At 36.2% G+C, this 17,466-nt stretch overlaps 1 protein-coding gene across 2 annotated transcripts in view; it reads right to left on the reverse strand.

The window, feature by feature from the left end:
• COL6A2 (collagen type VI alpha 2 chain) overlaps positions 1-17,466 on the reverse strand; it is a 63,620-nt gene that overhangs the window by 29,539 nt on the left and 16,615 nt on the right. For both annotated transcript variants that reach the window (XM_053698899.1, XM_053698900.1), the window contains exons 7-18: positions 17,343-17,387; positions 17,226-17,252; positions 17,082-17,108; positions 16,951-16,995; positions 14,373-14,426; positions 10,094-10,156; positions 6,345-6,407; positions 4,703-4,792; positions 4,392-4,454; positions 3,870-3,932; positions 3,379-3,441; positions 2,262-2,324 (exon numbers count right to left, since the gene is read on the reverse strand). In XM_053698899.1, the coding sequence (XP_053554874.1) occupies positions 2,262-2,324; positions 3,379-3,441; positions 3,870-3,932; positions 4,392-4,454; positions 4,703-4,792; positions 6,345-6,407; positions 10,094-10,156; positions 14,373-14,426; positions 16,951-16,995; positions 17,082-17,108; positions 17,226-17,252; positions 17,343-17,387 (666 nt within the window). The remainder of the gene's footprint in view (positions 1-2,261; positions 2,325-3,378; positions 3,442-3,869; positions 3,933-4,391; positions 4,455-4,702; positions 4,793-6,344; positions 6,408-10,093; positions 10,157-14,372; positions 14,427-16,950; positions 16,996-17,081; positions 17,109-17,225; positions 17,253-17,342; positions 17,388-17,466) is intronic.

Here is a 17,466-nt window from a genome sequence, read left to right on the forward strand (position 1 = left end):
AGGATGCTCCGCGTCGGATGTCTTGAAGATGGACCCGCTCCGCGCCTGAAGGATGAAGATAGAAGATGTCGTCTGGATGAAGACTTCCGCCCGTCTGGAGGACCACTTCTGTCGGCTTCGTTGAGGACATCTTGCCACTTGGATGAAGACGTCTCCCAGTAAGTGATACTTCGGGGGTTAGTGTTAGGATTTTTTTAAGGGTGTATTGGGTGGGTTTATTTTTTAGGTTAGGGCTTTGGGCCTGCAATAGAGCTAAATGCCCTTTTAAGGGCAATGCCCATCCAAATGCCCTTTTCAGGGCAATGGGGAGCTTAGGTTTTTTTAGTTAGTATTTTATTTGGGGGGTTGGTTGTGTGGGTGGTGGGTTTTACTGTTGGGGGTTGTTTGTATTTTTTTTTACAGGTAAAAGAGCTGATTTCTTTGGGGCAATGCCCCGCAAAAGGCCCTTTTAAGGGCTATTGGTAGTTTAGTTTAGGCTAGGGTTTTGTTTTTATTTAGGGGGGGGGGGCTTTTTTATTTTGATAGGGCTATTAGATTTGGTGTAATTAGTTTAAAGATCTGTAATTTGTTTTTTATTTTCTTTAATTTAGTGTTTTTTTTTTGTAATTTAGCTAATTTAATTTAATTTATTTAATTGTATTTAATGTAGGTAATTTATTTAATTGTACTGTAGTGTTAGGTGTTAGTGTAACTTAGGTTAGGTTTTATTTTACAGGTAAATTTGTATTTATTTTAGCTAGCTAGTTAGTAAATAGTTAATAACTATTTAGTAACTATTCTACCTAGTTAAAATAAATAAAAACTTGCCTGTAAAATAAAAATAAACCATAAGATAGCTACAATGTAACTATTAGTTATATTGTAGCTAGCTTAGGGTTTATTTTATAGGTAAGTATTTAGTTTTAAATAGGAATAATGTAGTTAATGATAGTAATTTTAATTTGATTTATTTAAATTATATTTCAATTAGGGGGTGTTAGGGTTAGACTTAGGTTTAGGGGTTAATAAATGTAATATAGTGGCGGCGACATTGGGGGCGGCAGATTAGGGGTTAATAAGTGTAGGCAGGTTGCGGTGACATTGGGGGCAGCAGATTAGGGGTTAATAAATATAATGTAGGTGTCAGCGATGTTGGGGCAGCAGATTAGGGGTTAATAAGTATAACACCTTTCCTTTATGGAGAAGCAATGCAATGTTCCAAGTGCCTCACCTCATCTCCCTATTTCTCAAGACCTCTCTACACATTTACATTATAAGCTGACAAGGAGATTGGTCTCTGAGCACCATGTTGTGGTTTGTATTGGGAAACAACATTTTAAATGAGCAAATCTCTGCTTAATATTTCTGCTATAATTTGAAACCAGAACTTTGTCTTTGGAAAGCAAAGCTGAAATTTGATCTGGCCTCGGAATATCAGAACAATACTTTCTGTAACTTCTATTCCTCAGTAATATAATGAATCTTTGCATGTTGCCTGTATGAAGCTTATGAGATTCTTGAGCTGGAAAGGTAAGGTTTAAAGTGATACCCATTGCATTTTTACATACTCTGCATTGGAACCAAGTAACAGTTACAGAAAAACAAACAAGCTTTGTTTCCTTTCCCAGTAAATAGATCTAGTTAAAGCTTAAGTTGTAGCTGTCAGCATCATCACTGATCTCACTGAATTGCAGGCATGCCTGTAGGTAGAAAAGAAAATTAATCTGGAAGAAGCGCCACACCAAGGACAAATCTAAGTGTATATGAATAGAATTCACATAGATAATTTAATGATAAAGCCAAATGCACACTCACAATTAAAATCTCGCTCAGAGTCGAGGTGCACTACAATAGCACATAACACATGTGGTACCGGTTTCTCAGGAGTGTCCTCTAGAAGTGGAAACTGTTTATCCAATCCAAAACCCTTTTGGCCGTTCCGGGTGCAATTATTTATGTGAATTATTTTCATCTACACTTGTCTTAGATCCGTCCTTGGTGTAGCTCTATTGAATTTCTACCTACTCAATGGAGGAGGACTTTAGAAGCATTGCCTCTTGGATGGACTAAGGATTTATTTAGATATATGTTTAACACATAGACATTTAAGAGCTATACATTTACTGTGCTAATTGTGAAACCCCCCACATATATGTTATTAACAGCTACAGCATTCTATCACTGACAGTCGCTAGTCAGTGTGCCTTTCTTTTGATATGCCTGTATGTAGTGGGCATAACATGCTCAAGACCCATATATATAATAATAGACATGAATATTACCTTTGGCCCAGAAGCTCCAGGGTTACCCCTTTCACCCATGTCTCCTGGATCACCACGTGACCCCTGCCAAAAAAGAATGAAAAACACAATAATGGAAGACTGTAAAAAGTCAAGACAAGAGGTGACGAGTCCACAACAGAAAGAATATGAGGAGCAAACCTTAAAGGGATAGGAAACCCCAACATTTTCTTTCATGATTTGGATAGAACATACAATTTTAAACAACCTTTTAATTTACTTCTATTATCAAATTTGCTTCTTTGTCTTGTTAACCTTTGCTGAAGAAACAGCATTACGCTACTGGCAGCTATCTGAACACATCTAGTTAGCCAATCACATGAGACAAATGTGTGCAGGTACCAATCAGCAACTAGCTCCCTCTAGTGTAGGATATGTGCGTATTCTTTATTAAAAAGGAATATAAAGAGCACAAAGCACATTAAAAATAGAAGTTCATTTAAAAGTTTTAAAATGGCATGCTCTATTTGATTCATGCAAGTTTAAATTTGACTTTCCTATCTCTTTAAGGAGATTGGTGCAAACTATGGGTGAATGATTTACTTTCAAGGCTTGTAGCTAAAGAATGTGGACTTATTAGAGATTAAATCTAAAGTGTCAAACTAGAGAAAAGAGAAACAAAGAAAGAATAAAAATAGATTTAATATAATGTGAACAGGACCAGGACTAAATAGGAATAAAATTATATTAGGAGCACTAATAACTATGTATAAGAAATGTTCGGATTTAGATAGATCACATCATATAAAGTGTGAGCCAGTTTACAAAGAAGAACCTATTGACACTTCCTTGTCTCCCTCTTGGCATAATTTACTACTATACAGAAATGAACCTTACCTGCAGCAAACAGTGAAACTATAAGCCCTGTTCTGTTGTGTGACAGCCATGTACCAATAAAATATCCTCTTCATCTTACTGTATATGATTGTTCTTTTTCTATACTCATTATTCTGCCATGCTATGTTATTATGTATGGCTCTAAGACTTCTAACAATATTCTAGTGGAGAAAATGTTATCTTTATGTTACAGGGGATAGAGGCCACAGCCTAAGAAGGACCTGGACTAACCAAATTAAATACACATTTTTGGCTGACTTACATTTCTGCCAGACACTCCAATAGGCCCCTGTGGTCCACGAGGTCCAGGCAGACCTCGATCACCCTACAGAAAAAGAAGGAAGGATAAATGCTAGAATTACCCAACACTAACTAGTGCAACTTAATATATGCGAGTGCAGCCCAGTATTCATTGTTATAACAGATTACTTCTAGTTGCAAACAGTATTAACTACTGTGTATTAACCAGTAACACATTACAAATGATTAATTATAGTTAATTGATCTTACTCATTATAATAAATTGTAATTATGAACCCCAGTAATACACTGTTATTTAAACCACTGTACTATATAGAGTACATTTTATCATAGTACTAACAAGAGTAATTTGGTATTAACCATTCTAACCCATTTTAACCCAGTGTAGCTTAGATGTAACCAAAATGATGCAGTTTGGGCAATGACAAAGTGTGCACAATGAATCAGTTTGAATCGCTATGTGTTATGACAGTTTGACAATATTCATTTTACCTTTCCTCCTTTAATTCCAGCTTCTCCCCCAAGTCCTCTGGGACCTTCTGAGCCAGGATCTCCCTACATGTGACACAGAAAAATACAACTCACTGCAAAATAGGATATTCAACTATGACAAACAGTGTAAATTAACACAACATATTAGAAAATAGCCACAAGAAACAATAACGTATCACAACCACCCAATGTATAGCATAAAACAATTGAGCACACACAAAATACAATACACCATAATAAAAAAACAACTTAGAACAACCTAACAGCAAAGTACATATATATATATATATATGTTAATTGCTAGATAAAGTAATGTCCTCCTATCCTACCCAGTTAATCCAGTAAATACATATTTGTACACCACTTTCTTCTCTCTTTCTTCTCCCATATTTAGGTTATCAGCAGATTTAAGAATTAAAACCAGACACAGAGTATGTCCTTCTTCATTCCCTTTATAACATAATATCACCCACAATATAACATAGCCCAGCAGAATATAACATGCAAAATAGTATAACTCACCTTTTCTCCTTTGGATCCATCATTTCCTGCAGATCCTTTGTTGCCTGGGTCCCCTCTGCGTCCCTAAAACAGAGAGATAACAATAAACGGAGTAAAAGGCTGGTGAGGAACAACGTCAACAAACAGGCAATGGAAATGAAGGGAAGTTTACAAGGAAGAAACTTAAATGGGGTGGGGGGTATAAGGGTGAGCATGCAGGGAGTTAAGTTTAACTATACTGGTGGTAGGAGGTAGGTAGAAAGGTATCAGTCACAAGAATATTATGGGGGGAATAGATGGGCAATTCTAGTTTAAGTTGATTGGTTTCTCACAGGTTCTCCTTTTGGTCCCACTGTGCCGGGTGTTCCTTTACCACCTTTCACCCCTGGTGATCCTGGAGCTCCAAGGTTCCCAGCTGGACCCTGTAAAGTGAAGAACAAGGAAAGTGACAGAACATGCTCCATATAAGCAAAACATGCATGAGATTTTCCTAAACACAAAGTGACCCTTATTCATACTCATATAAACAAAAGACCTGCAATGGATCCCAGCTTGTCCTCCGTACCCCAACAACAGGGGAAGAAGCAGCAGCTGTTTTCCCACTATCCATATTAAAGGGTTGATACCAATCTTGTGCTTCTTTAGGGCAGATAGCAATTTCTGAACTTTGCCCAGTATTGTCACTCTGGGAGTGCTCGCAGACGAATTGGGAATATAGAGGCTGCTTTACACATTTTTTTGCATTTCAGCTATAATGAAAACCTGGCATGTTGGGGGTACTTGAGGACCGTGGTTGAGAAACATTGCTCTAAACTATCTTATGTGTATTGTATTTTACGTATATTTACCCTAATGTAAGCACATTTCTTCATGCTTTCTCTAGTTATCCAGACTTTTAGACTTTTTAATATCTATTATTTTAGTATTTTGAAAAATGATTTTATTGGCTGCTTGCACAGCTTTTTATCACTGTGAACCCTCTTGTGCATGCTCAGTTCACGTGTTAATAAAGACAATCTATTTTTTCTAACAAAAACTTACAAGTATAGCTGAAATGACTTTATGAAACTTATTCAGTAATACATCTAAATATTAATTTATGATTGCAATACAGTTTTGGTGGTTTAAACAGATGAGTCATCATCAATAAAATGGACAAAACAGTAAAAATTGAAATATGCATGAATGCAGTTCAATTTTAAATTTAATTTTTGCAATATATTTGTATTAGTTAAAGTGCTTCTGGAAAAATCTATCACTGTAAAAGTGAAATATGCACATATGCTGTTTACACCTAGTGCACCAAAATGTAAACATCACTCCTGCTCAGTGACGTATACACAGTGATAGTTTTACTAGATGCATTTTAGCTAATGCAATCATAATAAAAACTGTTTCTATTGAAAATCAAACTACACCCATGGACATTAAAATTTTGACGGTTTTGTCCATTTTATTGATGATAACTACCTAATAAAGGGCCATATTACAAATGGTGCACGAAAGACCGATGCAAGCTATCTTCAGGACTTTAAATATTGGGACCGTGCTGCTATCTCATTCTCCACATAGACTTCTATGAGTCATGCTAGAAAAATTAAATACTGCACTGGACCAACTGCGCTGGTCTAACTGCGCTATACCAGAAGGTATTAGGAATACATCAAATGCCTATGTTCTTTACATAGAAGAAAATTATGTTTTATTTTTAAATATATATTTCTGTATGTATATCAATATGAATATAAATATATGTGTATATATTTATATATATTTGTTATATATATTTTATAAATATAGATATACATAGAAATATATATTAAAGAGAACATTATTTTCTAAGTGAAGAACATAGGAATTTAAAGTATTTTATAATAGATCTTGTCTATAGATTTAGCAGTAAAATCATACATACACATACTGATATCATAAAAAAAATTATCTATCACATACACACAGATCCTCTTATATTACCTTATCTCCTTTTTCTCCAGGGGGTCCAGGGGGGCCATTACGTCCAGGTCGTCCTGGATCACCCTAAAAGAATAAGAAACACGTAAGCAAACCAACGACTGCACAATGTGTAATTGATTTTATTTGGGCTAACATTTTGTGCCATGGGTTGTTGCGAAAGTTACTGTTCAGAAATATGTTAGCTTACATATCTGTAGATACAATTTACATTGCATATGCTAAGGAACGTATGTGAAAATGTTGAACAAATAAGCAGGTACATGAAGGTTCTACATGTTACTGATTACACCAGCAGTATCACCTATGCTGATTAATATACGTGTTACTGATTATACCAGCAGTATCACCTATGCTAATTAATATACGTGTTACTGATTACACCAGCAGTATCACCTATGCTGATTAATATACGTGTTACTGATTACACCTGCAGTATCACTTATGCTGATTAATATACGTGTTACTGATTACACCTGCAGTATCACCTATGCTGATTAATATACGTGTTACTGATTACACCTGCAGTATCACCTATGCTGATTAATATACGTGTTACTGATTACACCAGCAGTATCACCTATGCTGATTAATATACGTGTTACTGATTACACCAGCAGTATCTCCTATGCTGATTAATATACGTGTTACTGATTACACCAGCAGTATCACCTATGCTGATTAATATACGTGTTACTGATTACACCAGCAGTATCACCTATGCTGATTAATATACGTGTTACTGATTACACCAGCAGTATCACCTATGCTGATTAATATACGTGTTACTGATTACACCAGCAGTATCACCTATGCTGATTAATATACGTGTTACTGATTACACCAGCAGTATCACCTATGCTGATTAATATACGTGGTACTGATTACACCAGCAGTATCTCCTATGCTGATTAATATACGTGTTACTGATTACACCAGCAGTATCACCTATGCTGATTAATATACGTGTTACTGATTACACCAGCAGTATCACCTATGCTGATTAATATACGTGTTACTGATTACACCAGCAGTATCACCTATGCTGATTAATATACGTGTTACTGATTACACCAGCAGTATCACCTATGCTGATTAATATACGTGTTACTGATTACACCAACAGTATCACCTATGCTGAGTAATATACGTGTTACTGATTACACCAGCAGTATCACCTATGCTGAGTAATATACGTGTTACTGATTACACCAGCAGTATCACCTATGCTGATTAATATACGTGTTACTGATTACACCAGCAGTATCACCTATGCTGATTAATATACGAGTTACTGATTACACCAGCAGTATCACCTATGCTGATTAATATACGTGTTTGCTGTGTGCCACAAGGCTACACAATTAGAGCTTACCTTGCCATAAATGGATGAGGCCCACAATTAAAAATACCATAACTAGGGTAAATCAGTTTGTGGAATTAGGACTGCATGTACAAATGGATAGGGAATAAATATATAAGGTTCTCTAGGGATTGCATAACCTTATTATAAATATGGCACAGTCTTAAAGGGATATGAAACCCCCAAAAATATTTTATGATTCAGACAGAGCATACAAATTTAAAAGGTTTCCAATTTTCTTCTTTTATCAGATTTGCTTCATTCCCATTGTATTCTTTGTTGAACAGAAACCCAGGAAGGTGCCTGGAGCATTACATGGCAGGAAATAGTGCTGCCATCTAGTGGTCTTGCAAATGGATAACTGTAAAACTGCTGCCATACAGTGCTGCAGCTACGTGCATGCTACTGAGCGTATGTCCCTGCTTTTCAACAAAAGATACCAAAGGAACAATGACAATTTGATAATAGAAATAAATTAGAAATCTGCATGAATGCAGTTCAAAAAAGTTGTTTAATATTGCATGTTCTTTCTGAATCATGAGATAAACGTTTTGTGTCACATGTCCCTTTAATTAATCTACATTTAAAGGGACACTAAACCCACATTTTTTTTAATTCGGATAGAGCATGCAATTTTCAGCAACTTTCTAATTTACTCCTAATATTAATTTCTCTTCATTCTCTTGGTATCTTTTTTTAAAAAGCAGGAATGTTTAGCTTAGGAGCCGGCCCATTTTTGGTTGAGAACCTGGGTATGCTTGCTTATTGGTGGCTTACCACTAAGCAAGCGCTATCCAGGGTGCTGAACTTAAAATGGACCAGCTGGTAAGCTTTACATTCCTGCTTTTCAAATAAAGATAGCAAGAGAATTAAGAAACATTGATAATAGGAGTAAATTAGAAAGTTGCTTAAAATTGCATGCTCTATCATGAAAGAAAATTGGGCTTTAAGTAAATACTAACAAGGATTACCACAATTGTAACGGCACAAAGATGCATATATGCATATGACAGATCAGTAATGAAATGTATTACCTTTTTTTTTTTTTAAATGTTGACACAAACAAGTTCCAGAAACCCCTGTTTAAGCTGGAACTAGAGATAGCTGTTTAGGACTGATATACTTAAGCCCTCTTTTGTGGGCCCCATTTAATTATCATTTTAATAATTACTTTCAGTGGTTCATAAGACCCCTGAATATGGTAATGATATTTGGCTTGATGTAGAGTCATATGGTCTTCATAGGGTTGAACGTCATAATTTTTTTTTTTAATTATATTAAATTTGACTTTAAATATTAATAAATTCTTGTGAAGATAATGTCAAGGTGCTCTATGGTTCCCTAAGTCACTACAACAAGATAATTATTCCATACTTCATCCATTTCCCACTGGGTTAGGTGGCACTGAGATTAGCTGAATATATGGTTGTATCTCCCACAAAACCTATATACTATGAAGATCCTTAGATACCCAGCAGTCGGCCAGTATTCCAAAACTAGCAGCATATTTTATGAAGTAAGAAATAAAGTGTAAAATGCCTTTACCCATTATGTTACCATTGGTTTTCCAGTGGTTAACAACTTTCATAGGATAATTTCATCCCATTGAATGCAGGTGTGAGGACATAATTGATTTTGCTTTATATGTTTCATTCCCAAATATTGCTTTGGCGTTTCTTTTTTTGCAAGTCTGTGAATTTTACTGCTTTTACTTTCTCAAGTTTTGATCTTCCTTGTAATCATTTGGTGTTTCTTTCCTTTTTTTAAAAAATGTATTCTTTTTTGTATTATCATGAAACAATATCATCACCTTTCAATAGACTCTAGCATCTTAGTCTTCTGGAACAAGTAACAAGATACCTAGCATATTTTTTTGTTCTGTAGGATCCTTGTGCACTAAGAATTTATCCAAAAACTGTTTTTATGTTAGTTTCATATTTGCTTATACGCAGATAACTTCTGAAGATATTTAACAAAACAAAACAATTAGCATTCCCACCATAGTAGCAAGAATAAAAGACATCCACAAAATTTTGATGAACGTTAGCTATGATTCACGCAGATTGTTTGTCTCCTGGTTAGCTGCCAACAGGTCAGAAAGAAAATACAGATAATATAAGAAGAAATAGACTGAAAAGCTGTGAACTCACTAAGCCTTATTCTAATTCTTGTACCCCAGAAAATTTCATCCTTCTGGTATGTAAAAAGATAAGCCCTCTCCAAACTGTACAGGCTCCAAATTCCACAAATAATGTAAAATGCACTCAGACATAGGCAATTAATAATGAAACAAATATTTAAACATTCATCATAGCAGTAAGTGTGTAAAGTTACATAAAGGACAGTATTCACATCCAGACCATCTTTGTTTACACCAATAAAAACAAACCTTCACACCGCGGTCTCCATCTGCTCCTCTGTCTCCAGCATCACCTGGGTACCCATCAGGACCCTAAGAATATAAGAGAAAAAAAAGATTGATCATCTTTTTATACTATTGCAGCCTGATTTATAAATGATTCCATAATTACAGAAACCATTTGTAAAGTTAGCCTCACTACGCCTAGCGCAATTACTATTATCAGCATTTACACTAACATTACTCATATCCTTATAAAAGGTACTACATGCTAACTGTACTACTGTACCTGCTAACTGTACTACTGTAGTACCTGCTAACTGTACTACTGTACCTGCTAACTTTACTGCTGTACCTGCTAACTGTACTACTGTACCTGCTAACTGTACTTCTGTACCTGCTAACTGTACTACTGTACCTGCTAACTGTACTACTGTAGTACCTGCTAACTGTACTACTGTACCTGCTAACTGTACTGTTGTACCTGCTAACTGTACTACTGTACCTGCTAACTGTACTACTGTAGTACCTGCTTACTGTACTACTGTACCTGCTAACTGTACTACTGTACCTGCTAACTGTACTATTGTACCTGCTAACTGTACTGCTGTACCTGCTAACTGTACTACTGTAGTACCTGCTAACAATCCCTAATGAGTATGTTCCCACTACTAAGAGAACCAATGATACTGCTAAAAGTATTTAAGTCATTATTTATAGCACTTATGTTTTAGTATCAACACTTTTGTGAGTGAGTTGCAACACATTACTATGCAATGCAAAGCAGCCCTCTTCCAAACAAAAAGCAGTAATAACTTTACTAAAAAATAATAAGTTGTCGGACAGGAGAATCTCACCACCTTCCCCTACAGACATTACAGATTACCTTGCTACACTCCAACTCCCCTCCCTGACAACAGACCAGAAATCTGACCTAGAAACTCCCTTCACTTTAAAGGAACTGAGGAGGGCGGTCCTCTCTTTCCCTCCTGGTAAAGCCCCAGGCCCGGACAGATTTGGCCATTCATATTACTCTAAATTCATTGATATTCTTGCCCATCACCTCCTGGCCCACTTTTCTGACATCGACAATGATAAATCCTTTGTCCCCCAATCCCTCCAAGCTCATATTTCTGTAATTCCAAAGCCAAATAAAAACCCAAATCTCATTTCTAACTACAGACCAATTTCCCTGCTGAACACGGACATCAAAATTTTTGCAAAAATGATATCTATTAGACTAAACCAATATCTCCCATTCCTAATCCACCAAGACCAGGTCGGGTTTGTCCCTTACAGGGAGGCGAAGGACAACACGGTCCGCAACCTCCATCTCTTATGGCACTCTAAAAATCAAGGCCTTCGATAGGGTTAGCTGGACCTTCCTCAAAGCTACCCTACAGACGTTAGGACTGGAGGACTCCATGATAAACATAATTTTCTCCCTGTATAACCATCCCAGCACCCGAATCTCCTTAAACGGCATCCCTTCCCCTCCTTTCCCGATCTCGAACGGTACAAGACAGGGGTGCCCCCTGTCCCCTCTGCTATTTATATGTCTTCTTGAGGCTTTTGCTGCCAAGATTAGACAAAACCCGGAGATTAAGGGTATAACGATAGGACAGGAGACCTATAAACTTTCGCTATTCGCGGACGACGTGTTGTTTTCTCTCTCTAACCCTGCCAGGTCGATCCCTACTCTTCTAGACGAACTACTGCTTTTTAGTAGACTGACTAATTTCCTCATTAATAATTTCAAAATCAGAATTTATGGGAGTTTTCCTTCCGCCTTCCCTTGCTCATCATATTGAGCTCATATGCCCATTCCGCTGGTGTAAAGACTCCCTGAGGTATCTATGCATACTCCTTACTGACGACGTAGATTCGGTGTACGATTTGAATTATGCCCCTATGAAACTATCTTTGGAGCGGGAACTATCTACCTGGCACTCCAGACACCTCTCCTGGATAGGCAGAATTAATTCAATAAAGATGACGGCCTTCCCCAGACTCCTATACTTGCTACAAGCTCTCCCTATACCCCCCCCCCCGATTCCTCATGAGTGTCCAACGGCTATTTTCTTCTTTTATCTGGAAAGGGGGACATCCAAGAATTAATAAAATGATAATGATGACTCCCCGAATCCATGGTGGTTTGGGAATCCCCAATTTAGAACTATACAGACAAGCCATTTTCATTCAGAGAATCCTCGATTGGAGGATACATAGAAAAAAAGAGGTGTGTTCGTCTCGAGACACTCCTACACTTGGACATAGAGCTCCAATCCGTGTGTTGGTCCCCTCGACGCGAAGACCTCATTAAAAAAATAATGAACCCGATTACCAAGGGGACCTTGCATCAATGGGAAAAAGCTAACAGTCTGAACCCATACCTGTCTTCGAAACCTTCCCCACTCACCTCTTTGACTCACAACACTGAATTTAGCATGACTGACTTAGGGATACATTTCTCGACCCTTCATCTCACCCTGATGTAGCCATACATCACCTTACGGAAAACGAACAACTGTGCTCGCAAACAAAACTCCTGGAGCTAGAGTTCGACTGGGCCCACAACTGGTTCAACTATAGGAGAGTCCATCATTACATTACAACTCACAAAAATCAATGTAATATGCTAAGACCCATGACTAAGTTAGAGAGACTAATGTCATCTACTATCCCTCTTAACCACACCTTATCAAAGATTCACTTGATCTTAACTCATCCCCCCCCAGGTAACCTTCTCTACTCCATTGAGTCTTGGGAGAGAGAGCTGGGGACTATCATTCTCCCCCAAACAGCATCATCTATCTTTTTAAATACTAAATCATCCTCCTCATCAGCGGGGTTGTTGGAGATGAATTATAAAGTCCTCCATAATTGGTATCTTACTCCTAGGCACCTACATAAATTATATCCCACAACTGGTAATTCCTGCTGGCGATGCGAGCATATGGGAAGTGACATGGGCCACATGTGGTGGTGGTGTAACTGTATAAACCAATTCTGGAGAGTCATCATTGGGGAGATTTAGAAGATTTTCCAAGTTGTACTGCCCTTAGATCCTCTAATATTTCTCCTGAATAATTACATTAAGCTACCCTCTAAGGCACACATTATCCTACTCCGTATATTCACGAACAGTGCCAAATCACTCATAGCAAAGAATTGAAAATCTCCAGAACCCCCCGATTTACTAATGTGGAGAAATAAGGTCTCTGACCTTATAGAACTAGAGGAATACAGATCCTTTAGACTAGATACGAGAGACCTGTTCATTATTGCCCAAAACATGTGGGACCAGTATATAAACCCAGCTTGACACCTGTATACGCTTTCTCTAGATTACCCCTCTCAGTTATTACTATAAAGATCGTTGGATACATGATTTATTATTAATTTAAGTTTGTTTGACCCAGAGTATGTACTTTAACACTTTTGCTGGTACTGTATAACGGCCTTGCTGGCCTCATCTTCTGCTTTTGTATATTATTTTCTTGTTGTTTACATATTTTGAGAAATGAATAGTTACTTTTGTCAGACAGTATTGATCATATTGAAATATTATTGATTCATTTGTTCTTGTATTTTTGAATCCGATTTGTATGTCTTCTGAAACTATTTCAATAAAAAAGAACTTGGAATAAAAAATAATAAGTTGTCCATAAGAAGTGCTTGTGTCATTAGTAACAATAATACAGACTCTAATAAAAGCTGTTAATTAGTCATAGGTTCTCACAAACAGCGCTGCACTACTATATAAATGCAACTTTGTAGTTTAGCTTTCCATCTATTGCTTCTACAGCTATAAGTTTCACCACAATTACCTATTGAAAAGATAAACCACTTACTGCAACTACAATCCCTCCAGTATAACTAATAGGGGCATGCACAGCACCACGTCCTTTAGATGCTTTCTTTTTCACCTGCTGGTATTATTCATAGCTAATGAACAACATGATAACCTTCAAAATAAATATAAACTCCCTATATGTCATGGACTAATTTAGGGAAACGTATAGCTAGTACAGCTCATGTTCAGTTTTAATGAAGAGTTACACAGTACATTGCCAATATGAGTGTATAGGCTGCGGCAGTAGGTTATATGGGAACATCCTCTATCAGTTATTCCCTTTAATGGAAAATAAAGGTCACTTTACATATCAGGTGACAATTTCTATCTTATGGCTACATGGCATTTGTATACTCTCTATTGTAGTAAGACACGTATTCCTTATATACAAAGCAGTGCTAACACTACAGTCACATTAAACAGTGTTGAAGACACAGCTTGCTGCATTCTTACCTTATCTCCGGGGTCACCCTTACAGCCAGGGGATCCAATTCGACCAAATTTTCCCTAAAATATAGAAAAAAAGAAACTCAATGTTTGTAGAGTATATTTGGTGGGAGCTATAATATAAATGCTTTTTATGGTGGAAGTCTTAATGTAAATGTGTCCCTAGGCCTCTACAAAGCAAACACACCTAAGAAAATAAACATAAAGAAAACACTCATGTTTGGGGTAAATATCAAGAATCTGTTTAAAACGTACAAAAATATGATGTATAACAATTTAAATGGAAATAACATACTTTATAGATTTAAAATAATTAGTTAGTGAGCAGGGCTGGATTGTGAAACTGGTTTGCCATACACTTCCCATTTGTTTGTATTTATTTATTATATTTATTGCTTCTGTCTAATTCAATCAATCAAATATTTGACTGGAAGACTTATGGACTTCTCTTAAGCAGAGTTAGATTTTTGGAACAATATCATATGCTAGTGGAAATAGCAACGTTAAAAAGGATTGTTTGCAAATGGCTCTAGAGATGCAATTCTTTATATCTAAGATGTTATGGTAATACATAAAATAACACATTTATCGAATTTTGGAAAGATAAATAAAAATGCATATATATATATATATATATATATATACACACACACATATATATATATATATATATATATATATATATATATATTGGTTAGTTACATTTAGCCACCAGTAAACTAGTGCAACCCAGGTTCGGAGCCAAAAATGGGCCGGCTCTTAAAGGGACATTCCAGTCAAAATATAAATGCACATAGATTTATTGCATCTTTGAATAGAAACATATTTGCAATATACATGTATTGGCAAAAATAGTTCTTTTAAGAGTAATCACTGTTTTAGTGTTAACATTTTTCTCTGCACGTGCATGTGAAGCATAGCTAGATATTTTCACTGCACCCACATCTTAAATAATGCAGCTGCTTAGATCATCACTGGGGCTTGTATCATGCAAGCAATTAACAAATGGAGTCATTACCAGATGGTACAAGTACCCTAGGCTCTCAGAACAAGTGCTGTGTTTAAAATGCTGGTGCACGGTGCATACTTAAATACACTTTTGAAACAGCTGTAGCTTTTATTAGAAGCATTTTTGCTAATGCATGTATATTACAAAATTGTTTCTGTTCAATACCAAAATGCACCCATGTGGTTTCCAATTTTGGCTGCAATATCCCTTTAAACATACATTTCTGCTATTCAAATTAAGATATCAGAGCAGGTAGAAAAAATGATAATAGGAGTAAATTAGAAAGTTGCTTACAATTGCACGCTCTATCTGAATCATGAAAGAAAAAGGGTTTACTATCTCTAACACCCACGTGATAATTGTTAATAGTTAGTAATGCAAATAGTGGGTTGACACTAATATAAGATTAAGAAGTTAAACGCTGTACTTATAGTGGGTAGGAATTATTTTATTACTGTCCTCATTAAGGCTCACATTAACCTAATATAGCTAATATCCCTTAAAGGGACAGTCAAATCCATAAAAACTTTAATGATTTAAATAGGGAATGTAATTTTAAACAACTTTCCAATTTACTTTTATCACCAATTTTGCTTTCTTCTCTTGGTATTCTTAGTTGAAATGATATATTCTATATATGTTATGTGTCACAGTCAGCTGTGTGAAAATTGTTCCACAGTGACTTTAATCTCACTTGGCACTCTGTACTTATCTTATAATTGGTAATTGACTGAACTGGTACTCTTAATACTTATATCAGTTCTACATATAGATATTTCCGTACTTAGCTATATCAGCTTCATATATAGATAGTATTTAGATCTGGCTAGTTTATGTCAGCTGTGTGAAATTTGTTCCACAGTGACTTAGCATTATACTCACACTATGGTATAAGTGTAACTTAGTGAATAGGTGGTACGATATCACTTGACCTGGTGGGACTGTGTCCCCATTTCTATATTAAAATTTAATATAGATATAATTTTGACCCGGTCCCCCAATATATATATACTGGGGTATCTCTACCCTTTATATTGGTATATTTAACATTATGCACTTTTAATTTATATTTGTATTGTATTTTATTCTATGATTGAAGGGTAACCCCCCTTCTTTTTATTTATTTAATTAATAAAGGTTATATTTTATTCTTGTTCTTACATCGTCCTATGTGTCGTTGTTTCCTTCACTTTTGATTAGTAGCTCAAGTGAGTGCTCTTTATGGTGTATCCTCTCTACTATGGGGATCTAAATTGGTACATGAATTATTGTTCCACACACATCCTTTATTTATCTAATAAAGGGATTATCTTTCTTTTTAAATAACAATAATTCTGGTGTTGACTGTCCCTTTAATAACATTTTGCAGCTCTTGTAGTCTTCTACAGCAAGCACTGTGATATGGGGGGATTGACAATGAAGGGAGATTTACAACTAGTTTATGAATGAAAACCATGGTGTGACTAGGACAGAAATTTGGTTTTGTTACATATTTTGTCTCTTTGTATTCAAATTTTGAATTACTCAGATCTCTGTGAATAGTTATGCATGCACCTAGATAAATGGATTTCTTACCTTTTGACCATCTGTCCCGTTTCTCCCAGAAAGTCCAGCCGCACCCTGACAAAAATAAAAGCAAATGTTAGTGGCCCTGGCTACCATAAGTCTTTGTTTCAAAGTGTGTACATGTCTAGGACTGGACTTACCTTTCTGCCGTCGGCACCAAAATCTCCCTGCAAGAAACAAGAAGAGGGAAGTTATGAGTTATGAAGGACAGAATAGGGAAGTTACAAGTTATGAAGGATGAGGACCAATGCATGACTTTAGGAGATAGGAGGACAGTTAATTACCTTTTCACCTTTCAGACCTGGGACACCCTGAAATAAAAGACAGAGAAGAGTTAGATAACATCTCAGTGCTTAGTTGAGATAATTTACTGGCTAAGATAATTACTGATGGTGTCTTACCTTAGGACCAGGATAACCAATAGGACCTTCAATTCCTGGATCCCCCTGTTAACATACAGAAAAGTTAGTAACAAGCTTCCCTAGACCACAAAAGCTCTGTAATATTACAAAATACCAAAAATCA

The sequence above is a fragment of the Bombina bombina genome, chromosome 1, assembly GCF_027579735.1.
Source record: "Bombina bombina isolate aBomBom1 chromosome 1, aBomBom1.pri, whole genome shotgun sequence".
Classification (NCBI taxonomy): Eukaryota; Metazoa; Chordata; class Amphibia; order Anura; family Bombinatoridae; genus Bombina; species Bombina bombina.